Source organism: Dendrobates tinctorius, unplaced genomic scaffold, assembly GCF_039654945.1.
Source record: "Dendrobates tinctorius isolate UK_male_01 unplaced genomic scaffold, ASM3965494v1 ptg000240l, whole genome shotgun sequence".
NCBI classification, from domain to species: domain Eukaryota; kingdom Metazoa; phylum Chordata; class Amphibia; order Anura; family Dendrobatidae; genus Dendrobates; species Dendrobates tinctorius.
In genome coordinates this window covers 4,146,682-4,174,612 of record NW_027361907.1, presented here as the reverse complement: position 1 = coordinate 4,174,612, position 27,931 = coordinate 4,146,682, and the positions used below count along the sequence as shown (strand labels likewise).

Here is a 27,931-nt window from a genome sequence, read left to right as displayed (position 1 = left end):
GGGGAGGGGCGGAGCTTGGCGCGGGGAGGGGCGGAGCGTGGCGCGGGGAGGCATGAGCCAAACAACTTCCTGAACTTCCCAGCTTCTGAAGTTTTGCACAAGTGTGAGGGGAGCGCGGACCCCACTATGTGCTGCCGGCCGCCCCGCCACCCCGGCTCGCCACGGGCCGCGCACTAGGGCGCCTCCATCATGATGAAGAAGCCGGACGTGAAGGTGGTGCTGCTGGGGGACATGAACGTGGGCAAGACGTCCCTGCTGCACCGCTACATGGAGCGGAGGTTCGCGGACACGGTCAGCACGGTCGGGGGAGCCTTCTACCTGAAGCAGTGGGGCCCCTACAACATCTCCATCTGGGACACAGCAGGTAACGCGGCGCCCCCCAGTGCAGGCCCCCCCAGTGCAGGCCCCCCCAGTGCAGGCCCCCCCAGTGCAGGCCCCCCCAGTGCAGGCCCCCCCAGTGCAGGCCCCCCCAGTGCAGGCCCCCCCAGTGCAGGCCCCCCCAGTGCAGGCCCCCCCAGTGCAGGCCCCCCCAGTGCAGGCCCCCCCAGTGCAGGTCCCCCCAGTGCAGTCCCCCAGTGCAGTCCCCCCCCCAGTGCAGTCCCCCCCCCAGTGCAGGCCCCCCCCAGTGCAGGCCCCCCCAGTGCAGGCCCCCCCAGTGCAGTCCCCCAGTGCAGGCCATGTCGGCCCTCGTTCTCACGGCTGGGCCCCGCTTTTACCATCCGTTTTCTCTGCTTCCTGTCACCTGGAGCAGCCGGGTCTTGTCCCTGATTTTTCTCACTGAGCCATAGACTCCCATCTAGCGTCTGTGTGTGATGGCAAAGGCTAGAAGAAGCTTTCATATTTATCTATGCATCCAGGAGAAGCACTGATGCGGACCTGACCCTGATGGCACCATTGTTTCATGTGCATGTTGACGTGTGAATGAGGCCTAAGTGACGGCCGTCCCCTCCCAGCCTTAGAACAATACAAAATAGAACATAAAACCCGAGTCCCCCCATAACATTCCTCCCGTTGGGTGGTCCTAGACCTTCCAGTAATTAGAAGAACGGATCCAACAGCAACAAACATTGCACAGACACAACTTTTTTGTCCAGCAAAAAAACCTGATTTTCTGCAGGATCCGTTTTTGAACATTCTCCTCTATGGGAAGTGATCAGGTGATCCCGGTAGCCATCGGTTTTTCTTTCATTTGATAACCATCCGTTCTCTGCTTACTGGATCAGTTTCAGTTGAAACAAAACAGATGGCTAGTTAACTGATCCGGTTTCCATAGACTTCAATGTTAAAATGGATCCAGGTGAAATCGGTGTTTTGTTTTTTTTTTAGCAGCACAACATTTTTGTTACCAGATTACTGCTGAGTCCTAACTGATTACAGGACATGTGGACATAGCTTTAATCATCAACAGGTATTTGTAAAGACCTACCAAGAATACAATATGTGACTCTATCAGTGACTTTCCCCCAGCCATTATCTCTAGCCATTGTGACTGGGAGCCTCCAAACAATACCCCATGGCATGATGTAGCCATTAGCAATCCCTCCTTGAACCTTCCTCAGGAGACTCTTCAATGTGGCAGCAGTGGAGGAGGGTGTTGTACCATTGTTCTATTCAATTGAGAACACAATGCTGTGACACCCCCCACCGATGTGTGACACATTGGAGACATTCAAGTAAGAAACTAGAAAAATGGCACTAGCCAAATTCTTGATAAGTTTCTTCAATCCCTAGGCTCGAAGGCTTAGGGATACAAACATGCCAACTGGCAGGGACAGTGTGCACGCCGTCCAATCTCCCTGCCTGTATCCTAAGGCTGGGTTCACACGTAGCGGAACTCTCGTGGAAATTACCGCAAGAGTTCAGGAATTCAATTCCGCGGGAAAATCGCATTTTAAATTCCCACGGAAAAACTAGCATTTTGCAAGCGTAATTAGCTTGCAAAATGCTAGCGTTTTCCAAGCGATCTGGCGCATCACTTGGAGAACTGATTGACAGGTTGGTCACACTCGTCAAACATAGTGTTTGACAAGTGTGACCAACTTTTTACTACTGAGGCCGCCTATGCCGCATCAGTAGTAAAAGATAAAATGTAAAAAATAATAAAAAAAGATAAAAAATGGTGCTATTCTTACCTTCCGACGTCCCGCGCAGCCTTCCCGCCTCTCTCCACGCTCCTGTTCCCAGTAATCCTTTGCGAAAATGCCCGCGATGACGTACGTTCTCGCGGTAATTCGTGATGACGTCACGCGAATGACCGCGAGAACAGACGTCATCGCGGGCATTTTCGCAAAGGAGTACCGGGAGCGTGGAGAGAGGCGGGAAGGCTGCGCGGGATGTCGGAAGGTGAGAATAACAATATTTTTTATTTTAAATTCTATTTTTTACAGGGATATGGTACCCAAAGCCCGGAGGACAGTCTCCTCTCCTCCGGACCGCAATTGTTCTGCTTACTTTTCGCATGGTGGGCACAGCCACATGTGGAAAGTAAGCGGAACAATGCATTCCTATGGGTGCGGGATCGCCGCGATTCCGCAAAATTAATGAGCATGCTGCGTTAGCACAGCATTGCGGAATCCCATAGGAATGCATGGGATGCTTATTTTTCGCGGCAAAATCGCGCGGTTAAAACCGCCGCGGAAGCGCGAAAAAAACGCCACGTGTGAACTCAGCCTAAGCCTTCGAGCCTAAGGGTCTGTGCACGCTGCGGATTCTGCTGCGGATCCACAGCGGATTTGGCCCTGCGGATCCGCAGCAGATTCTCCTGCGTTGTACAGTACCATTATAACCTATGTAAAATAAAAAACGCTGTGCACATGCTGCGGAAAAATCCGCAGCAGAAACGCTGCAGGTTCATTTCCGCAGCATGTCAATTCTTTGTGCGGATTCTGCAGCAGTTTACACCTGCTCCATTATAAGAATCCACAGGTGTAAAAACTCAGGCGAAATCCGCACCAAATCTGCAGGAGATCTGCACTAAATCCGCAGGTAAAACGGAGGTAATTTTACCTGCGGATTTAGCAAAATCCTTGCAGAAAAATCCGCAGCACAATCCGCAATGTGTGCACATACCCTTAGGGATTGAAGAAACTTATTTTTGCAAGAATTTGGTGATTGCCATTTTTTTCTAGTTTCCTGCTTGAATAGCCTGTTATAGGCTATGTGCACACGGTGCGTATTCTGCTTTGGAATTTTCCGCGCAGAATTTACTAAATCCGCAGGTCAAATGGCCTGCATTTTACCTGCGGATTTAGTGCATTTTTTGTGCGGTTTTACTGCATGTTTTGTGCGGTTTTCCACCTGCAGATTTCTAGAATGGAGCAGGTGGAAAACTGCAGCAAAACCGCACAAAAGAAGCGACATTCTACATTTTTCATTCTGCACCAAATCCGCACAGAAAAAAACGCAGCATGTGCACAGCAGATTTTGTTTTACATGGCCTTTAATGCTACTGTACATCACATGCAGTTCTGCTGCGGATCCGCAGTGCCAAATCCACACCGTGTGCACATGGCCATATGTTCCACTAATCAGTAATGTTGGATATAAATAAATATTAAGAATAGTAATATTATCATTTTATTTATTTATTAGTGTCTGCTCCACTAAGAGTGCTTTTAAATTATTGACTTATGGCCATTAAAACTATTGGCTGCATATAAGCTAATGGGCAATCATTAAATAACTCATTTAGATGGGCTATCCGCGCTTCCATGTGCACAGAATGATTGGTAATAGGAGCGTTCTGTGTGCACAGAGTATCAGTCTTCTCGGCAGCACGAGTCCTGTTTTCATAGAAATCATAGTTTTTGTCAGCGTTCAAAGTAAGCCTAGAAATCTTTACATGAGCAAGCTTTGTTTGTTCAACAGGTGACTGGTAGCCTGTTTACAATGAGCGCATTGTATGATGTTAGTTACGCTCTACTGCCCGAAAAAGTAACCTTTCCGTAATGCTGTAGATAAGCCTCCGATGTAACCTGAAAGAGAAGAAAAACACGTTATATTATACTCACCGAGGTGGGCGGTCCGGTCCGATGGGTGTCGCCGTCCCATCCGGCGCCTCCCTTCATGCGATGACGTCCTCTTCTCCCGTCCTGTAATGGCGCAGGCGCACTGCTCTGCCCTATTGAGGGCAGAGCAGAGTCTTGCAGTGTGCAGGCGTCGGGAGAGGTCTGGCGCCTGCGCACTGCAGAATTCTGCTCTGCCCTCAACAGGACAGAGCAATACGCCTGCGCTGGAGCCATTTCAGGACGGGAGAAGAGGACGTCATTGCATGAAGAAGGGAGGCGCCGGACCGCACCGCCCACCCCGGTGAGTATAATATAACGTGTTTTTCTTCTCTTTCAGGTTACATCGGAGGCTTATCTACAGCATTACAGAATGCTGTAGATAAGCCCCCGATGTCTATGCCGGCAGCTAATAGGGGAAAAAAAGGGTGACAGATCCCCTTTAATCCATTTTTAATTGTGCTGCAATAAAGCACATTGGCCTCAGTCATCGAAAAATTTTCCCAAACATTTTGAGATAAAAGGAGTAACAATGTCAATTTTTTTTTTGTCCAACAATCGAAACATTTGGTGTCTTTTGCCGTTTTTATATTGGTCTATGCCAGCTGCGCCAACATAGGAAAGGGTGGGAGAGTATGGAGCTTAGCTGGTGGGGGGCATTGTCGCAAAAACGCATGGTTTTCACCGCAAAATTGGCATAAATTACAGTAAAAATATAGTCGGTCAATGTATTTCATTTCTTGCTGTGTCACACGGCAGCTAAAAGATATGCCACATTTATTAGGAGGAGCAAACTTTTTAGTGAATTTTACATCTTTCTCATTCTCATCTTCAACCAGAAATGTGTGCAAAACTCTAGTCCTGATGAATCGAGGTCTTGGTCCAGATTTTACATGTCGGTAATAACAGCCAAATGCAGTTTTCAATGTTAATAACTGTAATGGATCAATAAAACAATCGCACGACAGTTGGATGCTAACCTGCATGTGATCCGAATCAAAGCCGTGCGTCCTGCTTTGTTTTTGTTTGTTTTTTTTTTAAGATTCAGACCATTGCTCTGTTTGTACAAAAAAATAAAAAATAAAAATGTGAACTAGCACATTGATGTGCAATGATCAGCTTTTCCATGGAATCCGTTTTAGGTGCAACTCCTAAACCTACACTTGTGTGCCAACAATATTAGTAATCCAGCTTTCCGAATGTTATTTTTTAGTTCTAGACTTGGTGAATGTTTCACCTCCTGCTTGCAGATTAGCTGCTGATGAATGCAAATAACAAGTCCCCCACCCCGTACTGCACAGACGTTGCCTGAAGTGATCTCCTGGTGCAGGCTTTGTGTCGTTCTAGATGTCAATACTTGTCTATTCCACTTGTACCTTACCTGCTCCACCATGAGACAGTACAGCTGCATACAATGCCTTTTGCTCTATAAAGCGTTATCACATGTCAAAATTTCCATTTATTGTGCAACCCAAATGCAGAAGTAGCCAAGTCAAGTCAGCTCCTCTTTGGTGGGATGCAAAATCATCACTTGCTTTTATGGTTATCATGACTGATTAAGAAATGTGCGTTCGGGGCTTTTCGGGAAATGTGTAAATGAGATTGTTTTCTTGAAGACGCCGTATGATGGCAATGGGAATCCATGTCTCACCAGTAGGGTTTTAGAACGGTCAATCACTAGTAGAAGTTAGACATGCTAATTTTCCTGTGATGCTGAGTCTTGTAGTTCTTGATATCGCTTATCAAAAATTAGACTTGCATGAACAGCAATACTGACGCTGCGCTGCCCGGGTACGTGCCTCCTGGACAGCTGGACGCCATCTGTTGTGGGTACTCAGATGCAGAATAGTTGCTCCGTAACCCTGGAGGGTATTTTCCTCCTCTGCTATTTATATATGAATCTTTAGGCCTATTCATCTTACTAATATTTCTGCTGAATGGAGCTGTTTTGGCAGCAAACACATGAATTTCATCATGCTCCATTCTGCTTTCTAGGTGTCACAGGAAGTTCTGCAGCAATTTCTGACATGTGACAGTACAGTAAGGGGGTTTAAAAATCCCACATGCTGCACTGGAAGCTATGGAAGAAATCTGAGGCTGAATCTCTGGCTTCTGCTGCTGAGCTTAAAGGGAATCTGTCACCCTTTTTTTCCATTAGCTGCCGGCATAGACATCGGGGGCTTATCCACAGCATTCTGTAATGCTGTAGATAAGCCTCCGATGTAACCTGAAAGAGAAGAAAAACGCGTTACAGAATTCTGTAGTGCGCAGGCGCCAGACCTCTCCCGACGCCTGCGCACTGCAGGACTCTGCTTTACCCTCAACAGGGCAGAGCAATGCGCCAGAGCCATTTCGGAACGGGAGAAGAAGACTGCATCGTATGAAGAAGGGAGGCGCCGGACCGGACCGCCCACCTCGGTGAGTATAATATAACGTGTTTTTCTTCTCTTTCTGGTTACATCGGAGGCTTATCTACAGCATTACAGAATGGGGGGGGGGGGGTTCGGTCGCTGATATGTGTCACACACAGCGAGATCGCTGGCGCGTGACAAAACTTGTGACTTAGCAGCGATCTCGCTTAGGCCTCTTTCACACTTCAGTTATTTGCATCAGTTATAATCCGCCAAAAAAGCAGACAAGCGGATCCGTTCTCAACTGATGTGAACGGATGGCACAGGATCCGTTTTTAGACGGATCCTGAAAATGAGGAAATTTAAAGGAATCGCTGGCAGAGAGAGAGAGAATGAATATTTTTTTTGTCCGGCACCTAGACAGATTTTGGGGTTAAGTCAGTGTCTGGAGGATCCGCCGGCAAAAAAAACGTTGCAAGCTCCGTTTGGAAATCTTTGAGGATGTTGACGGACACTAAGATTTTGGCGGATCCTCAAAAAAATGGATGCAACGGACGGCAATCAGTCAGGATCCGTCAATGGGGAAAAAAACGGATCCGCAAAGAAAAATAGCGGATCCGTTTTTTTTCAAAATTGGCGGATCTTGACTGATTGTCAAAAACGGAAGTGTGAAAGAGGCCTTAGTGTGATGGGGGCTTAACTTGTTTTTCTTATCTTTCAGGTTACATCGGGGGCTTATCTACAGCATTACAGAATGCTGTAGATAAACCCCTAATGGCGGTGTCCACACCTTATATGTGAAAAATGAGGCGACAGGTTCCCTTTAAAAAAAAAAAGAGGCAGATGTAAAGACATTTGGTAGATGTCATTTAATAACGATTTTGTGTGATATCACGCTGGTCTACGGGCTTAAAAATTAAGTTTGAAAATTGGTACATTTTCGCCACATTTCCCATGTTTTCACAAACAAACACAAATCATATAGAACAAATTTTAGCACTATCATGAAGTACCATGTCACAAAAAAACATTCTCAGAATCAGTGGGATCCGTTGAAGCGTTCCAGAGTTATTACCTCATAAAGTGACATTTATCAGAATTGTAAAATTTGGTCTGGCTGGTTATGAAGGTGAAAACAGACTCTGGTTAAGGGGAACCTGTCGCCAATTTTTTTTTTTTTTTTCGTGTGTGAACCAATGCCACCACTTTTTTGAGCACCTGAACTGGATTACTTAAATGTGTTGATCGTTCCCTAATTCCCCGTTTACCACCAAAAATACCTTTTTTATTTTCTTCCACACTCTATGTAAATGCATTTCTCTTTTACATGTCCAGCGTCATCCACACAGCCGAAAGAGATCTCTTGCTTGCTCATTAGCATCATTGGCTATTGCAGGTGCATTTTGCTCTGCCCTATATGAGCAGATCACAAAATATAACTAACGAGCGCCTGGTAAACATCATTCCGGTTCCTTTTTCGCTGTAATGACGTTTACGTAATTTATCAAGTAGTGTGGGTTTTTTTTTTTTTAATTACATCTTTTCACCTTATCCCTTCCCTTTTAAGCTATGTGCACACAGTACATTTTTATGTGTTTTCACTGCTGTTTTTCTGCACGGAAATGGGCCTAAAACCCTATGGAATCCTTTCGCAAGCTAATTCAATGACAATCCTAAAGTGTTGTGCACATGATCAGTAAATTTCCTTAAGTATTTGCAGTGTGTTTTTTTTTTTTTTTTTTTTTTTCTGCACCATGTCAATTCTTTCTGAGTTTCTGAAGCATTTTTCACTCATTGACTTAAATTGAATCAGTCAAATCCACAACAAAAACACATCTATAAAAATGTTTGCTGATTTGCTCAATTTTTTTGTTTTACCGGCTTCCTATGGTGTTTCCCACTCTGTTATCTGTTATTTTTCATGATCTCTGGTTGAGTGAGGGCTTAATTTTTGCGTGCTGAGCTGACATTTTTAGTGATACCATTTTGGTGCTGATAAGATCTTTTGATCGCCCTTTATTGCATTTTAATGCTGTGTTGCAGTGAACAAAAAACGTAATTCAAGTGTTTTTTACGTTTTCTTTTTCTTGTTAAGCCATTTGGTGATTGGGTTAATTCTATTTTTATATTGATTGGACGATTCTGAGCGCGGGGATACCAAATATGTGCAAGTTTGACTTTATTTTATTTTGAATGGTGCTGCGAAAGGGGGCTGACTTGAACTTTTTATAATAGAAAAAATTGGCGTTTGGCTCAACAGGACTGGATTTTCCTCTTATTTTTCTAAAGAAATTATAGTGCATACAAAAGAGAATTTTCATGGTCGACATGACCCAGTCGACGCGCTTTGATTGCACTATGAGCCATGAGTAAGATTGCTTAGTGCAGTCGAAACGGGTTGACTGGGTTATGTCGACCATGAAAATGTTCTTTTGTATGCGTTATAATTTCTTTTGAAAAAGAAAAGGAAAATCCAGTCCTGTTGAGCCGGACTTCAATTTTTTCTATTATCATTGATGTGAGGCCAGGGCGAGGCCGATGTCTGAACCCCAGGTGGATGAGCATAGAGCAACTGGGTGAGCTGGAATTAAGTTTTTATAACTGAACTTTTATCATTTTTTTTTTTTTTAATATTTTTAAAAACTTTTTTTTTTTTTTTTTTTTTACTTTTTGCATGCTTCATTAGTCTCCATGGGAGACTAGAAGCTGCCATAACTCGATCTACTCTGCTACATACAGGCGATGATCAGATCGCCGGTATGTAGCAGAAATGCTCACTTGCTCATAGCAATCCGGCAGTGACAACCATAGAGGTCTCCAGGAGACCTCTGGTTGTCATACCGACCCATTGGTGACCCGCAATCACGTGACTGGGTCACCAATGAGTGAGATTTTTGGCACGCTTACTGGAAGTGCGCGTTAAATGCCGCTAGTGGATCGCAATTCCACCAGCGGTCGTTCCGGTCACTGACATGCTGGAAAAGATGTGGGCTCCGGCGCTGAGCCCACATCAAAGGGGGAGACACGACATGCGCCGTACTAGTACGGCGAATGTCATGAAGGGGTTAAAATTAACAGTCGCTGTCAGGTTACAGCCTACAGTTCTGTAATGCTCCTACATAGGCTGGTGACAATGTGTGTTTGTGTTTACTTATCGGCTTAATAATGAGGGTGTCGTGCTGACACCTTTTAATTACTAATAACAGAAAACTGACGGCACATCAAGAACTAGTCTGAACAAGTTCATACCAAAAAACAGCTTGTTACAGATCAAAATGAGGAAATGGTTGCATTCAATTGCATTAAGGCATGACAATATGAAATACATGAAGTGTGAATAGCATAATGGCTTTTGAAATTTAGGAAAAACAGATGAGATGCTTAGCACAAAATTTGGCCAAAAAATGTGAGCCCATTCACCAACGTCAAGGTAATCTTATCGAATGGGTCCCTGACCTAACTGCCTAGTGTGAACACTTACCTCTGGCTAATAACTTGGTAAAGCCTATATTTATAGGAAGGTTGGAACCAAATGTGATTGGATGTAATTAAAACCCTAGCATGGTTGTGACCTTTTCATTCGTCACCGATTTTGTGATGTTAAAGCGATATCGCTATGTGTGATACCTCCGACCAGCTCCCCCGCTGTCCATCACTGATCGCGCGAGAATGTCCGGCTCCATTTCTCGTCGTCAGCTTCCTGCTGGGGCTTCCTTCTGTGACGACGAGCGACGCGGGCGGGAGGACGTCGGGATCGCTGTGTGTGAAAGGTGAGTATCGTGCGCTGCATCGCTGCTGCATCACTGTGAGGTCTGCCTGTGTGACAGCTCACTAGCGATCATTTAGCGATGCACCAGCGATCCTGACCGGGTCGGATCGCTGGTGCATCGCTAAATGTAAAGGGGCCTTAAGCCTAGAACTAGGTGTCAATAACAGCTGCTGACACTAAGCGCTAATCCCATTACCCTGATACTACTGTAGCAGATTGAAAAAGGTGGTGTTGAATCAAGAAATTACATCACAAAACTTTTTTAAAATATCTTTAATTAGCTCTAAAAAAGCCTTCATTGCTGTACAAAAACACTTACAAAAAATGCGTGTTTTTGCTGTATCCATCTTCCTGCCAAGAGATGCAGAAACCGTGCAGAAAATTCTGCAAGCAAATACTCAATGGGCGCACACACAGCCTTTAATCTACTATCTTGCAGTGGTGAACACTTTGTGAATCATAGAATCGTAGAGTTGGAAGGGACCTCCTGGGCCATCTTGTCCAACCCTCGGCTCAAAGCAGGATTCGCTAAATCATCCCAGTCAGATATCTGTCCAGCCTCTGTTTGAAGACTTCCATTGAAGGAGAACTCACCACTTCTCGTGGCAGCCTGTTCCACTCATTGATCACTCTAACTGTCAAAAAGTTTTTTCTAATATCTAATGTGTCTCATCCCATTGCTTCTAGTCTTTCCTTGTGCAAATGAGAATAAAGTTGATCCTTCTACAATGTGACAGCCCTTTAGATATTTGTAGACAGCTATTAAGTCTCCTCTCAGTCTTCTCTTTTGCAAACTAAACAATCCCAAATCCTGCAACCTTTCCTCATAAGACAGGGTTTGCAGAATATTGGGTCCAATGAGATTTGACAATTAATTTACTATTTACTCTGATTTTGTAAGTTTGCCCACTGACAAAGACATGAACAGTCTATAATTTTAAGGGTACGTTAATTTTAACATTGAAAGATAGAATATCAAAAATAACATCCAGAAAAGCACATTATATAAATTTATTTGCATTTTGCAGTGAGAAATAAGCATTTGATCCCCCTACCAACCATTGAGTTCTGTCTCCTACAGAGCAGTTAGACGCTCCTAATCAACTTGTTACCTGCATTAAAGACAGCTGTCTTACATAGTCACCTTTATAAAAGACTCCTGTCCACAGACTCAATTAATCAGTCAGACTCTAACCTCTACAACATGGGCAAGACCAAAGAGCTTTATAAGGATGTCCGGGACAAGATCATGGAACTGCACAAAGCTGGAATGGGCTACAAAACCATAAGTAAGACGCTGGGTGAGAAGGAGTGATTGGGAGAAGGTGCTGTGGTCAGATGAGACAAAAATTGAGGTCTTTGGCATTAACTCATCTCGTCGTGTTTGGAGAAAGAGAAATGCTGCCTATGACCCAGAGAACACCATCTCCGCTGTCAAGCATGGAGGTGGAAACATTGTTTTGGGGGTGTTTTTCTGCTAAGGGCACAGAACTACTTCACTGCATCAGTGGGAGTTTGGATGGAGCCATGCACCGTAAAATCCTGAGTGACAACCTCTTTCTCTCCACTAGGACATTAAAACTGGGTTGTAGCTGGGTCTTCCAGCAACACAATGAACCAAAACAAACAGCCAAGGCAACAAAGGAGTGGCTCAAAAAGAAGCACATTAAGATCATGGAGTGGCCTCGCCAGTCTCCAGACCTTAATCCCATAGAAAACCTATGGAGGGAGTTGAAGCTCCGAGTTGCCAAGCGACAGCCTCAAAATCTTAATGGTTTAGAGATGATCTGCAAAGAGATGTGGACCAAAATTCCTCCTGACATGTGCGCAAACCTCATCATCAACTACAAAAAAGTCTGACTGCTGTGCTTGCCAACAAGGGTTTTGCCATCAAGTATTAAGTCTTGTTTGCCAGAGGGATCAAATGCTTATTTCTCACTGCAAAAATGCAAATAAATTTATATCATTTATGCAGTGTGACTTTTTGGATTTTATTTTTTATATTCTCTCTCTCAATGTTAAAGTGTAACCTACCCTTAAAATTTATAGACTGTTCATGCCTTTGTCAGTGGGCAAACTTACAAAATCAGCAAGGGATCAAATACTTACTACTTTCACTGTACTGATCAGACCTGACGAGGGAGCGCACTGACCAGAATCTGCTCAGCATAAATCTGATTTAACAATCAATGCATGCTCAGTAGAGCAGGCACTGACTCAGTCCCTGACAAGGACATCATTGATAATGCGCGGTTTGTGTCAGGGCAGAGGCTGTGGCAGTAACCACAGCCTCTGCCTTCTTATGACCACTTGTTTGCACTGGGATTCTCAAATATAGCGCCGTCAAAGAGGTGATAGTAAAAAAAAAAATATATAAATAAAGCAGATGGAGTAGTTTATGGGAAGGATGGGAAATTTTCGATTAAGCGGGAGTCACACATAGCAATCTCACTAGCGACATCGCTGCTGAGTCGCAACTTTTGTGACACAACAGCGATCTCACCAGCGAGATCGCTGTGTGTGACAACGATCAGCGACCGGCCCCCCCTGCCGGTATCGCTGATCGCTGCAAGAAACCTCTGGACATATTTTTAGTTGCTGGTCTCCCGCTGGCCAGCACGCATCGCTGCGTGTGACAGGCGGGAGACCAGCGATCAGCTGTAAAAAATAATAAAAAAAATATTGTTATTCTCACCTTCCGACGTCCCGCGCAGCCATCCTGCCTCTCTCCACGCTCCCGGTCCCAGTGATCCCTTGTACGAATGACCGCGAGACCGTGACATTCTCGCGGTCATTCTCGCAAAGGAGCGTGGAGAGAGGCAGGATGACTGCGCGGGACGTCTGAAGGTGAGAATAACAATATTTTTTTATTTTAATTCTATTTTTTTACAGGGATATGGCATCAGCGCTAACGAACACAGCGATGCCGGGCGCTCGGCATCGCTGTGCTGATCGCTGGTGAAGCTGTCTGTTTGACAGCTCACCAGCGATCACATAGCGACTTACCAGCGATCCTGACACGTTGATATCGTTGTCGGGATCGCTGGTAAGTCGCTATGTGTGACTCCAGCTTTACAGTATATTAGAAAAGAGATTAGATTATGATATTGTCTAGATAGGCATTTAGAATTAAAATTTTTGTTTCGGAGCACCCCTTTAAGACCCAAATGCCAACTGTGTAATTTAGGCAGCCTCAGACATGTATGGAGAGAACTCCTGAGCCCTCTCCACACAATTGCCTCCACAATAATTTACATGTACGTGCAAGGCTGGTTTTAGACAAAGTGGGGCCCTAGGCAAAAGTTTAAAGTGGGGCCCCAAATGGTAACATTGTAAAATCACACATTTAGGTTACATTACATGAACAGTTGGCAGAGGGGCCTGGAGCCAGTGCTGGTACTGTGGCCCCCATATTCAGGGGCCTTATATCGGCCGACGGGTCTGCCACTATTAGCATTACACAGGAGCGTTGCTAGGGTCAGAAAAGATTGGGGGGCCCAAGCCCCAAAGAGTTGTCCCCCAACCCCCTCTTAATTTTTTTTTTAACACTCCAGATAACACAGCAGGGCTCCCAACTGTCCTGGATCCAGCAGGACAGTCTTTATTTTGACACTCCCACCTGCAGGATTGGAGTTTTCCCGCACTGCAAATCAGCCGCCATGCCCACCGGTCATTTCAGAAAGGACTGTGTACCGATCGCCATACAATTCCCTCTATGCACAGCACACTCCAGAACAGAAGTCCTCCCCGGCTCACGTAACCAGTCATATGACTGTCACCTCATCCTATGTAACACCAGAGATAGCAGTGATAAATCTCTGAGAACAGATAATATAGTAGATGTCACCTGCAGTCCTATGTAACACCACAGATAGCCATAGCGTTTCAGAGTAAGACTATGTTCATAAGCATTTTTTTCAGTAGCCATAACCTGTTCTATTAGCAGTAAAAATGTTGCGTTCAAAACACCTGTTTTTCAGCTTGTTTTCTGGTGTTCTTTGCACTTTTTTTCAGCTTTTTTAAAATGAGGATGTTTGCTTTGTCTACAGTATGTTTTAAGGGGGTTTTACACATAGCGATATCGCTAACAATATCGCTAAAGCATCACAGATTTGGTGACGCAGCAGCGATATCGCTATGTGTGATACTTACCTCCGACCGGCTCCCCCGCTGTCCATCGCTGATCGCACAGCTCCATTTCTCGTCGGGCGCTTCCTGCTGGGGCTTCCTGTGACGCCGACGAGCGACGCGTGGATGCAGGCGGGAGGACGTCAGGATCGCAGCGTCTGACAGGTAAGTAACGATCGCTGCTGCATCGCTGTGAGATCTGCCTGTGTGGCAGCTCACTAATGACCATTTAGCGATGCACCAGCGATCCTGACCGGGTCGTATCGTTGTCGGGATCGATGGTGCATCGCTAAATGTAAAGGAGCCTTAAGGCCATGTTCACACGTTGAGTATTCGGTCAGTATTTCACATCAGTATACACAAGTCAAAACCAGGAGGGTGAGCAATCCAGAAGTGGTGACATGTTTCTACTATACTTTTCCTCTGATTGTTCCACTGCTGTTTCTGCATTACAAGTCCTGATGTGAAATCCTGACCAAATACTGAATGTGTAAACGACACTTAATAGTTTAATTCACTAAAACCACTTAAAAAATTGCAGCGAAAAATGCCATTGCAATATCTGCAGCTTTCTTTTTTTATATTCTTTCATTGCTTTCTACAGATGAAGTGACACGCTGCAGATTTAAAAAGCGCTACAGTTCTGAAATTCAGTCAGAAAAAAAACAAGCGCCTGCCGAGATTTCGGAAATCTCATATGTTTTGCTGGCACTTTAAAAAGCAGCTTTTGACCACATTCATATGCAGAATTTTTGCAGCTTTTTCTTCTGCAAATAAGAAGTTTACAGAACAAGCAAAGACTGGAGATTTTCAGAAATCTCCTGCACACCCTTTTATTTTCTCCTGACTGAATTTCACAACTGCAGAGTTTTTTAAATCCGCAGCGTGTCACTTCTTTCAGCAATTTTTTTCACCTCTAGAAAGCAATGAAAAGTTTTAGAAAAGCTGCAAATGTCGCAACGTTGTTTTTCGCTGTGTTTTTGGTGAATAAAACGAACTTTATTAAACATGTACTGTAGACAAAATGAATACTATACAAAAAAAAACAGCAAAAGCTCTAAGGGTATGTGTGTCCACAATCTCTGTAAACTCTGGATGCTGTGTACACCCGCAGCATCCAACCCGCAGCGGCCTTATGTTACAGCCAGGGCTGTGGAGTCGGAGTTAGTTTTGGTTGGAGTCGGTAGAAATGTACCGACTCCGACTCCAGCTTTAAAAAAAAATGTATTAATATTTCATAATTGAACTTTCATATGAATTTTATAAATGTTACTCAAATATATATGTTCTATCAAACTATGAACAACAGTGATAAGCAGTTCTGCTGGAGATAGAGACATTTCTTACTTCTTGTGTGTCACTGTTCTCCACTGCCCTTATCTAATCTTATACTTGGTTAACCTCATGCTGCCCCAACCCCCCTACTTACAATGTATGAAACTGAAAGTGAAAATGTGTTGCAAATTCTTAGTAGTAAAGCTCCTCCTCTAGACTAGATCATACTAGGTGTGCGTCTTCCAAGCATCTCACAGCTGCCTGCTACTCAGAAGAGGAAGACTGTAAGAAGTATTATCCTTTCAACAAACTTTGCATCAGTTAACTGTGAGTACATGAGGAATAATAACAGTATTACTGACCACTATATCAGTTGTACGACCTGGCAATAATTTTGTACAATTGTTTTTAGGAAAAACAATTGTCATTTGGATTGTGAATGCAGAATTAAAAACCTGAGAATGTCAAAGAAGCATCACATTAAATCAGCTGTTTTTGAACATTTCACCATCACTCAAGATAGAAAACATTATGTCTGTCAGTGTATGACAAATGATCCAGACGAAAACAAATGCTGTGAAGCCAAGATGAGTGCATATTCAGGCAAAGATAAAAATGCTCCTACCAGAGCTTCTAATCTAAAGAGACATTTACAGCGCTTTCATCCAGAAGTACTGAAAGCAGTGGATGAGAGAGACTGCATCCAAACCAATGAACCAGTGCCCAGCTCTTCCAGCCAAACAAAGGAGCAGAGAACTTTGCAGCCATCAGTTGCAAGATATTTTGTCAGTGACAAAGTTACTGTGACAATGACATTAGATACATTTAAAAAACAGATCATAGAGCTTGTTGTAAAGGATAGTGTCCCTATTTCATTATTTTCACGACCAGCTTTTATGTGTCTGAATGGGAAAATGGCCCGCAAGCTTGGTGTTTCTCTGGAGAGAGAGAGTATTAGAAAATTAGTAATCGAAGAAGCTTTTAAACAAAAGGAAGAACTTAAAAAAACTCTCAAGGGACGCTTTCTGTTTCTTAAAATGGATGCCTGCACACGTCACAGAGTGAACTATTTTGCCATCAATGTCCGATTTGTTTGTGACAAAAATGAAATAGTTACCAAGACATTGGCAGTAAAAGACACCAAAGCTCATCACACCAGTGAGTTTCTCCAGGTCTTGGTGGAAAAGGTTCTGCAAGACTATGAACTTAAAAAAGAGCAAGTTCTTTCTGTCGTAACTGACAATGCTTCAAATATGATAAGTACTATTAAGCTAATGAATGAGAGTAATGATGGTGACCAGCAGCTAGAAGAACATTCTGGGTCCACAGACACAGAAATGTTTGAAATAGAGGAACACAGTATTGTAACTGAGGAGCAAACTGAAGTTGCTTCAGATGAACAGCAACATGATAGTTTAGATGATCTTGTTGAAACTGTGTCAATATGTTCTTTCATTCATCACATGCGCTGTGTTGTGCATACGCTACAGCTGGCTATAAGAGACAGTCTGCAAGAAGGACATGCTGCTGCACTGAATGGCAAGGTGAGAAAATTGGCTACTGTTGCCAGAACCCCTAAAGTTGACTCAATTTTGAAGAGACGTGCTGGAAAAGGGGCAATTATTGATCAAGCCATACGATGGGGCAGTACTTAATGATTCAGCGCTTGGTTGAACTGAAAACCTTTCTTGTAGACATGGCTAACCCTCAACTGACGCTAAATGAAAGTCAGTGGAATCAGGTGACTAAGCTGGAAAAATTGCTAGAACACCCATTTACAGTGAATAAAAAATTACAAGCAGAGGACTTAACTCCAGGTATTTTCTTAAAGGAGTGGAAGAACCTGATGTTTCGCCTGTCCCAAAGAGGAGGGTTAATTGCAAGTGGCATTGCTACATCAATGAAACGGAGAGAGGAGCTACTATTACAAAATAACATTCTTTTGGCAGCTGTTTATGTAGACCCAATGCATCGGATTCTTCTAGATGATCAACAGCTAAGTAAAGGAAAAGAAGCTCTGTTTGAAATAGCAGTAAGGATGAAAGGGTTGCAGAACAGTCAGGAGGAACAAGAAGAATTTGGTCGTCCTGCCACATCTTCACCCTCATCATCAACTGATGAAGAATTTAATTTCGAAAAATATTTGGATCACAAGGACCGTGCAAAGCGTTCCCGCATAGAAGAAGAGTCATCCCCATCAAGAAACACAGCCAGTACATTTCAGCAGAATTTTTCATGTGCACTAAAAGAAATTGAGAAATTTGACCGTTCATCAAAAATAACAGTGCAACAAGCGATTCCTCTGTATCCTGACATTGTCAGAGATGTTGCCCGAGTGGTTACTGCTTTGCCACCAACACAAGTTAGTGTAGAGAGGTTGTTCTCTGCTCTCAAAATAATTAGATCAGATTTGAGGGCATCCATGAAGGAGGATCTGACAGAGGCAATACTTTTTCTGAGGACAAATTTATAGATTTCTTCTTATTAACTGCATAAAAGTGTTTATTGCATATTTACTTACAGTTTATTAAAGTTTATAAAAGTTATTTGCTATATTCTAATTGTATTCTAATAAATGTAGTTTTTGCTCTAAGTGGTCTGATTACTTATATGATGGTGAGAAACTGAATAAGCACGATGTTTAATATTTTACAACAGTAAATTTGTTGTTATGAATTGGCCACTTATGAAGGAGTCGGAGCCTGATAAAATCCAGGAGTCGGAGTCGCAACTGTGGCTTACCGACTCCACAGCCCTGGTTACAGCATAGTGGATGGGATGAACACATATGGAATCACCTGCATTCAAAACATGGCAGCACTTTAGACGGAGCACATGTCCGCTGCGTCCAAAGTGCTGGTATTTCCGGATCGTCTGCACATACCCTAAAAAATGGGTGTTTTGAAAGCATTGTTTTTACTGCCATGAGAGCAGGCTTTGGCAGCAAAAAAAAAAAAAAAGCACCAAAAACACTGATTCAAATGCACACCTGTACTAATACTATATATACAGTATGTATGGTTTACCCTTATTTCACATGGGAATTCATTTATTTCTAGGTCATAAATCCCCTGATTCAGCAGACAATATCCCTGTCTTGTGTCATCCAGACAGTAGTGACAGGAGGTCGCCCTGTCACATTACAAGCAGTGATTGTGACTGTGGTCAGAGCTGATGCTGATCGCTGCTGTGTGTGGCTGTGAATCCTGATCCTACAGCAATCAGCACAGAGCTCCGGATCACAGTGAGTAAATCACTGCACTATGACCTGTTATTGCTGCTCTTACCAGGTTCTGTGGCGTCACTTAGGCATATCCATTCTCAGGACAGTGCTAGGAGCAGCCATGCTCAGGACTCAGGAGGAGACATACAGGGCTTCAGGCATCTTCCTGGCTGTCACTGTGCTGTAATCGGCCCCTCCCCCTCACTCTCAACTTTTAACCTGACTGCAGGGAGAAAGAGACAGGGGGGCTCAAGGGGCTTTGCGAGAGACACTCCAAGACTTCAGAGCATTGCACAGCATTATTCACTGCTGTACACCACCTGGGCACTTGATAAATGGGCTGCAGATGCATGGGACCCCCTTTGTAGGTGGGGGCCCCAGGCATCTGCCTGTCCCAAACGCCGGCCCTGTGTACTTGTCATTTTGTGTTGATTTTGGAGAAACCACATGTTATTTGTGTTGAGCTATTGCCATAGTTTTTGTTTGGTTTATTGTATAACCTAGTTTGTAAATTGAGCTAATAAATCTTATTTACAATGGGGGGTTAAATAATTGGAAATGTGTGTTTCAGAGTAATCTATCTAAAAGGTGTACAGAAAATGTAAATGGTTATTCGGAACCATGGGACTTATTGACTACTACTTTTTGTATTACTTTTTGAGCCTGACCTTCCTTGTGAGTTGCCCCCCCACCCTTCTTCCTCCAGTAGTAGCAGCAGGCTTCCTCTTGTACTCATCACCTGTATGCTGTATCTGTGCACCCTCTGTTCGGCAGGAGGCTACACGGAACCGGACACTGGTATACACCAGCACACGAGGCCGGCATGCATTCCAGATGCTGAATACTTGCAGAGCATGTTTTTCTTGGTTACGGTGTCTGTTTTCCTTGCCGACGTGTCTACTTGTCTTACCTTTCATGCATTGTTCCTTACTGATCACATTACATAGTGTTTAAGTAGAAATACCCATGGCCATCTTGATGGAGTTCTGCATTTAGTGTGATTTTAATACTTAATAGAAATAGTTGAGAGCTTTAACAATAGGCAGTGACGGGAATGAGTCCAAAATTTGAACCTTTCAAATATACTGAATATTTGCTCCCTATTCGTATAACAGACGTTATCAAAGATCTCATGCATCGTAAAATAATAGATTTTCTTAAATGTCAGTCCCCTTTAGCAGTATAGTTAGTACCAGGATGTCTGCCATGTTAGACTCGTATAAATGCGCAACTCGCTGATTTTTCTTGAGTAAACATCAGAAGTGTTCCCTCTCGGCTACCCATAGGCACATGCCTGTAGCCTGTAGGTAAATGAAGGTTCCTTGCATTCCGGTATAGATATGGCCCATTCCTCCTAATATCCCCACAAGCCAGCTATGGATGGCTGGACCCCTACATGCCTGGGATTATTCAGCTAGATGGTGACAGTCAGTAGGTAGGTAGAATGCTGATTATCAGTGCTGAGTGTTTATTCCTGACCATTAGCCCTTGCAGTGGCCGATAGTCTATAAATAAGTGTACGCTGCGGTTATACTGACAGGCTTTATACTGCTCACATGCTCTACATTCCTGCTCTTCCCACTGCTATAAAAATTCTACATCCCACTGACATATTTGAGCAATGGCTTCTTTGTTACTGCTGTCCTTATTTTGTATGCAGGACTGGAACTATAATAAAGGCTGAAATGTGAATTTCTCACTTGAGGGTTTGGGTTCAGTGCTCCTTTCACGAAGTTAAACACCCAGCATCTCCGATTATGCATTTTCAGCTGGTACTGTAATTCAGTGTAGGGTTTTGAGCCCATGTTCTGCCTTACCCCAGTATGGGATTTGGGGACTCTATTATTGAAATTCTAAAAGTCCATTTATTGTAAAGTGTTCTGGGAACACTCGTATCACGGTAGGCTGGCGATCACTTGACAAATGAGCTTAAGGCCAGGTTCATACTGCGTTAACACTATAGCATAATGCGATCGCAGATGCTTCATCTGCGCTAGAGGTGACGGACCCTCGGATGCTGCAGCCCGCGTCCGAGGGTCCGTCACAGAATCATGGCACATCGCTAGCGCATGCCGACTATGGCATGCGTTGGTGATGCGCTCGGTAATGGGGGTTAATGGCAGCGTTAAACGGACTGCCTGAACGCAGTATGAACCCAGCCTAACACTTGTTCATCAGGTAACATCAGTTTCATCATGGTTTATACAAAGAGCGCCGTTCTGTTTAGCACATCATCTGTATATACAGGACTTGTGCTGCCGAGAAGATCGTTCATTGCGTGGTCTTCCTGTGGAAATGACTGCTGGTTGGTAATTACTTACACATCGATCTTTTTAACTCTGCAAAATCATGTATTGGAAGCTTACCTTAATGGCCCGTGCACACAACCGTAAAAATCGGACGAGTTCTATCCATTTTTCTGCGCTGCTGATTGAAATCCAAAGGAAGATTACAGGAAATAAGATTGTTAGCGATGTGGTTTATTATCGATGTGTTTCCAAGCCATTCTGTCTCAGAAAAAAGGAAGTGTTTTTTTCCCAATTAAGTTTGGATGACTTTGAAATGCGTTGATAATAACGCGCATCACTATCAATCTTGTTTCTTCGGAGTTTCTTTGGATTTTTATCAGCAACTGTGTTTTTTTGTAACCCGTGGGGCTGCAGCAGTTGACAATATACAGTTAGGTCGATATATATTTGGACAGAGACATTTTTCTAATTTTGGTTATATACATTACCACAATGAATTTTAAACAAAACAATTCAGATGCAGTTGAAGTTCAGACTTTCAGCTTTCATTTGAGGGTATCCACATTAAAATTGGATGAAGGGTTTAGGAGTTTCAGCTCCTTAACATGTGCCACCCTGTTTTTAAAGGGTCCAAAAGTAATTGGACAGATTAAATAATTGTAAATGGGCTGCAGATGCAGGGGACCCCCTTTGTAGGTGGGGGCCCCAGGCATCTGCCTGTCCCAAACGCCAGCCCTGTGTACGTGTCATTTTGTGTTGGCCATGTGGCGCCGACGAGCGACGCGTGGACGCGGGTGGGAGGACGTCAGGATCGCCTCGTCTGACAGGCAAGTAGCGATCCCCGACCCCTGCGATGTCGCTGGTGAGATCTGCCTGTGTGGCAGCTCACTAGCGACCACTTAGCGATGTACCAGCGATCCATATCGTTGTCGGGATCGCTGGTGCATCGCTAAGTGTAACAGTACCCTTAGTGCTGCTGAAGGTGGCTCTTTTAGTTAAAAAAAAAAAAAAAAACCCTGGGGAGGGGGTGACAGGTTCCCTTTAACTATTGATGTCTGCCTGGATGAAATCAAATGAAATGTGCTAAGGCTGGCCATTCACATTAGATGGCGGTTAGCCAAATACTTGTTTTCAACCAAAAAAGTTTAAGGCTGAGTTCACACGTGGCGTTTTTTTCGCGTTTCCGCGGCGGTTTTAACTGTGCGATTTTTGCCGCGAAAAATAAGCATCCCATGCATTCCTATGGGATTCCGCAATGCTGTGCTAATGCTGCGGTTTTTACCGCGGCGGAATCGCTTTGCGATAAAAACCGCAGCATGCTCATTAATTTTGCGGAATCGCGGCGATCCCACACCCATAGGAATGCATTGTTCCGCTTACTTCCCGCATGTGGCTGTGCACACCATGCGGAAAGTAAGCAGAACATTTGCGGATGGTACCCACGGTCTGGAGGAGAGGAGACTGTCCCTCCGGGCTTTGGGTACCATATCCCTGTAAAAAATAGAATTTAAAATAAAAAATATTATTCTCACCTTCCGATGTCCTGCCCTCTCTCCACGCTCTCGTTCCCAGTAATCCTTTGCGAAAATGCCCGCGATGGCGTCCGTTCTCGCAGGATCGCGAAGTCTCGCGGTCATTCACGCGACGTCATCGCGAATTACCGCGAGACATTGCGATCCCGCGAGAACGGACGTCATCGCGGGCATTTTCGCAAAGGATTACTGGGAACGGCTGCGCGGGACGTCGGAAGGTAAGAATAACACCATTTTTTTTTTTGCATTTTATCTTTTACTATTGATGCTGCATAGGCGGCCTCAGTAGTAAAAAGTTGGTTGCACTCATCAAACACTATGTTTGACGAGTGTGACCAACCTGTCAATCAGTTCTCCAAGCGATGGTACAGATCGCTTGGAAAACGCTAGCATTTTGCAAGCTAAATACGCTTGCAAAATGCTAGTTTTTCCGCGGGAAAATCGCAGGAATTTAAAATGCGATTTTCCCGCGGAATGGAATTCCGGAATTCTCGCGATAATTTCCGCGAGAGTTCCGGTACATGTGAGAACTTAGCCTTAGGAGGAGGAGAGATGAGCTGAAGGCAGAGCTCTTCTCCCACTTACAGTGCATAGAATCTTATCAATAGTAACTCCTCTCCTATCTCAATGTACAATAATAATTAGACTGGAAATATTTTCATGCCCAAAATGAAAAAATTAGTCCAGGAGTGATGCCTTTATGGGCTAACCATTGGTAAACTTGCCTGATGAAGAAGCCTGCAAATATAATTTTTCTGGTTAGCCAATAAAGGTATCCCTCCTAGAATTTTTTGGGTATAAAAGTATTTCCATCGATTTTCTCAGTAATGTAAATATCTGTCTTCACTGAATACAGATTTACCCTGGATTTGAGAATATTGAGAATGATCGGCCCTGGTGGAGAAAGAAGCAGTTTTCTCTGATAAGATATATTAAAATTGCTTATTTTCACATGTACTAATGATTTTTTTATGCAGAAATATAAAGTGTGCAATATATATATATATATATATATATATATATATATATATATATATATATATATATATATATGCCTTATCGTGTCTGTCTGTAACCGAAATCGCGGGCCGCTGATTGGTCGCAGGCGCAGGCCTTAATCTGTAAAAAAAGAGAATTAAAATAAAAAAAGTTATTCTTGCCTTCCGACGGCCTCCTGTCTTCCTTCCACGCGTCCGGCCTCGCCTTCCCAGTAATGCTTTGCGGCTTAGACCGCTGATGACGTCACTCTCGCGAGAGCAAGAAAGAAGACCGACGTCGCTCGCGAGAGCGAGAACGACCGACGTCATCAGCGGTCTAAGCTGCAAAGCATTACTGGGAACGCGAGGCCGGGCACGTGGAAAGAAGTCAGGAGGCCGTCGGAAGGTGAGAATAATTTTTTTTTTTTTTTTAATATTTTTGTACAGGGCCGCTTTGCTGATTGGTCGCGGACAGAGGGCCGCGACGCTGATTGGTCGCGGCTACACGGAAAGGGGGGTGAGGGGACCATGCATACCAGTATTGGGGGGTGAGGGGACGATACATACCAGGAAAGGGGGGTGAGGATACCATGCATACCAGGATTGGGGGGGTGAGGATACCATGCATACCAGGATTGGGGGGGTGAGGATACCATGCATACCAGGATTGGGGGGGTGAGGATACCATGCATACCAGAATTGGGGGGGTGAGGGGACCATACATACCAGGAAAGGGGGGTGAGGATACCATGCATACCAGTATTGGGGGGGTGAGGGGACCATACATACCAGGAAAGGGGGGTGAGGATACCATGCATACCAGTATTGGGGGGGTGAGGGGACCATACATACCAGGAAAGGGGGGTGAGGATACCATGCATACCAGTATTGGGGGGGTGAGGGGACCATACATACCAGGAAAGGGGGGTGAGGATACCATGCATACCAGTATTGGGGGGGTGAGGGGACCATACACACCAGGAAAAGGGGGTGAGGATACCATGCATACCAGTATTGGGGGGGGGGGGGCATTCATACCAGGAAAGGGGGTGATGGTGAGCATACATACCAGGATTGAGGTGTGAGAGGACTATGCATACCAGCAAATGGGGGTGAGGGGACCATGCATACCAAGAAAGGGGGGGTGAGGGGACCATGCATACCAGGATTGGGGGGTGAGGGGACCATGCATACCCCGAAAGGGGGGTAAGAGGACCATGCATACCAGGAAGGGGGGGTGAGAGGGCCATGCATACCAGGATGGGGGGGTGAGAAGACCATGCATTCCAGGATTGGGGGGTCAGGGGACCATGCATACCAGGATAGGGGGTTGAGGGGTAGCATGCATATCAGGATTGGGGGTGAGGGAACCATACATATCAGGATTGGGGGGTGCATTATTATTGAATCTTCAAAAATAAACTGCATACATATTCTAGAATACCCGATGCGTTAGAATCAGGCCACCATCTAGTTTAGTATATTCTAGTATCCTACACTATAAGAACGTTTTGTCACTTATCTTTCCCTCATACACTGTAAGCTTGTGATTACCTCTCCTCCTGGTCTGAGTTACGTTTACTCTGTAATGTCTTTGTCTACAAGTCCCCTCTAAAATTGTGAAGCGCTGTGGAATATGTTGGCGCTGTAAAAATGAATTGCTATAATTATAAAAGGACGTTGACTCGTGCAATGAATTGAAAATGCGAAAATGAAGCATTTTTATTTTCAGGGCTTTTCTCAAGGTTGGATGTTACCCCTATCGAAAATAACATGGCAGTCGCAGTGGGTCTGACTGCTGGGATACCCCGACCAGTCCTGAGCAAATGGAGCTGTGGTGGATCACGTGCACTGCCGCTGTATTCATTCCTAATGCGACTGCCACTGATGGCTAATTGTTGCACTCGGCTGGTCTTCAACACTCCCATAAATGAATGGAGCGGCAGTACACATGATCGACCATCATTCCATTAAGGTCACATTCTGTATTTGGTCAGTATTTTACCCCAGTATTTGTAAGCTAATATCAGGAGTGGGACAATCAGAGGAAAAGTATAATAGATACTCGTCACCACTTCTGGATTTATCACCCACTCCTGGTTTTGGCTTACAGATACTGAGGTAAAGAACTGAATGTGGTTTACAGTTTGTTACATAGAGCACCAGTTCTCGACAGAGGTGGGAAAACTGGCATTCGAACCCCCAGCACTCGGGGCATTATTCCCTACCCAATGGATAGGGGTTGACTTCCAAGTTTGAGACAACCCCTTGATGTAGTAACATTGCTTCATTTTTTGCAGTTAAATGTGTTGGTTGCAAAAATGGTCATCTCTCTTTAATAATAATCTTGCCTAAAAATCTGACTGAATAGCTTTTATTCTTCCTATTTTTGCAAAGGGTATAAGGGGGAGGACTGTTGGGGTGTAAGACATAACCTGTGCAGGATGATCTTGCAGTCTTCTTGGTAACACTGGAGACACAGTTCTGTATAGTAACTGCATATACAAAATGAAAGGTTTTTTTATTGCAAAATTACAGTATTTTGCTTTAAATGCATCAGAACGATAATGTCAATGTATAACTATCCAATAAATGCAGTCTTATGTTCTGTCACTGTACGGATCCTTCCAGTGATGGAGAAGTATCACTAGCGACAGCTTGTAGACCCAGATGTGCTACATATACAGGTCTTTTCAAGGTTTGTCACCAAACACACAGGAAAGAGCTCCCCTTGAAACTAGTTCAGCAGCTTTCTGTATGGTTTCCATGGAGTGAAAATGCCGACCCTGCTAGTGACGTCACTGAGAGAGGTCACAACGTTCTTGCACTGTCTTCCAGATACTTATCGTGTTTCCTTTCTGTTTTTAGGGAGAGAACAGTTCCATGGCTTGGGCTCTTTGTACTGCAGGTCGGCCTCCGCGATCATCTTCACCTATGACGTGTGTCACAGGCAGAGTCTCGTGGAGCTTGAGGACAGGTTCTTGGGCCTGACGGACACAGCCAGTGATGACTGCATCTACGCTGTAGTGGGCAACAAGATCGACCTCACTGATGAACATGAAGAAGGAGGCGAATTTGGGGGAGAAGCGGTGCGTAAGGGAAGTGCTTCTAAGCTTCGCAAACAGGTTTCTACCGAAGATGCTATTGCTCTGTACAAGAAAATTATCAAGTATAAAATGGTAGAGGAGAGCCATGCTCCAGCCGCAGACAAGATGTGCTTTGAAACCAGCGCAAAGACGGGACACAATGTTGATTTCCTGTTTGATAGTGTCTTTAACATGGTTATACCACTGATTGTGAAGAAGAAATCAAGTGGACCGGATGATACCGTCAATCTCACACAGAATCATCACGAGAAAAAGACTAAAAGCGGCTGCTGTTAAAAGTTAGGTCTTTGCATTTCTTCCAAGACTATGATCGTACTGCCCAGCTGTTTTACCTTCATATACTGCCTTAGTAAAAAAAAAAATAAAAACCCAAAACTAGATTTTTGCACAAAAAAAAACAACCGCCTTACTAAACGACTACCTACTAGTTTGGACTAAATCTGTCCATATTTCTTCCTTCAGCAGTTAATTTATTGCACATAAAGTCCAAAGGATCACTCCACAGATTCTGTTTGTGTTCATGTCATAGGAGCTCACACATTTTTAGTACATTTATTTATAAGATTCAGCTGATTTTCAGCTTCATAAAATATTTCTGACTTGATTCAAGAATCATTCACGTTTAATCATTTATTTCTATTTGAGCAAAATAATTTTGAAAAATGAATTGTCCATCAGGAAAGTTATGTCCATTATGGGTGTTTAAAAAAAAAAACAACAAAAAAAACAAGCAATACATGTACAATGACTGTTCTGTATGTAATGAATGTATATACACGTATGATGAATAATATGTTGGGGGGAGGGAAGTAATTTGACCATCGTTGTTGATGCGATTTGTCACTAACCTGTATCAATGACTGACCTGATATTAAAATTCTGATTTTTCTTACTTCTATTTTTATGTTCAGTTTATTTTTAGTAATAATAAGTAATAAAAGTTGGCTGCGCAGGATCTGCATAAGATCACAAGTAAAGTAATAAAATGGTCATCCGCAGCTCACTAATGATACATGGTAACGAATATTTTCCAACTACACAAACCACTTCAAACTGGCAATACAGACGGCATACATTAGATCATGCTGTCATCAAGAACGCATGTCCGTGTGTATGTATTTATGTATGTATGTACAGTTGAAACCAGAAGGTTTACATACACTATATAAAAGACACATATGCATGTTTTTCTCAATATCTGACATGAATTCAGAATAAACCTTTCCCATTTTTGGTCAATTAGAATTGCCATAATTATTATTTGCGAAATGCCAGAATAATATGAGAGAGAATGTTTCAAGGCATTTTTATTACTT

The 27,931-nt window shown here is 43.8% G+C and overlaps 1 protein-coding gene across 1 annotated transcript; it reads left to right on the top strand.

The window, feature by feature from the left end:
* Window positions 1-36: 36 nt before the first annotated feature.
* On the top strand, window positions 37-27,507 carry RAB20 (RAB20, member RAS oncogene family). The gene is made up of 2 exons (XM_073556829.1): window positions 37-364; window positions 26,377-27,507. Exons 1-2 carry the CDS (start codon window positions 190-192, stop codon window positions 26,889-26,891), a joined length of 690 nt encoding a protein of 229 aa, XP_073412930.1. The 5' UTR covers window positions 37-189; the 3' UTR covers window positions 26,892-27,507.
* The last annotated feature ends 424 nt before the right edge of the window (window positions 27,508-27,931 follow it).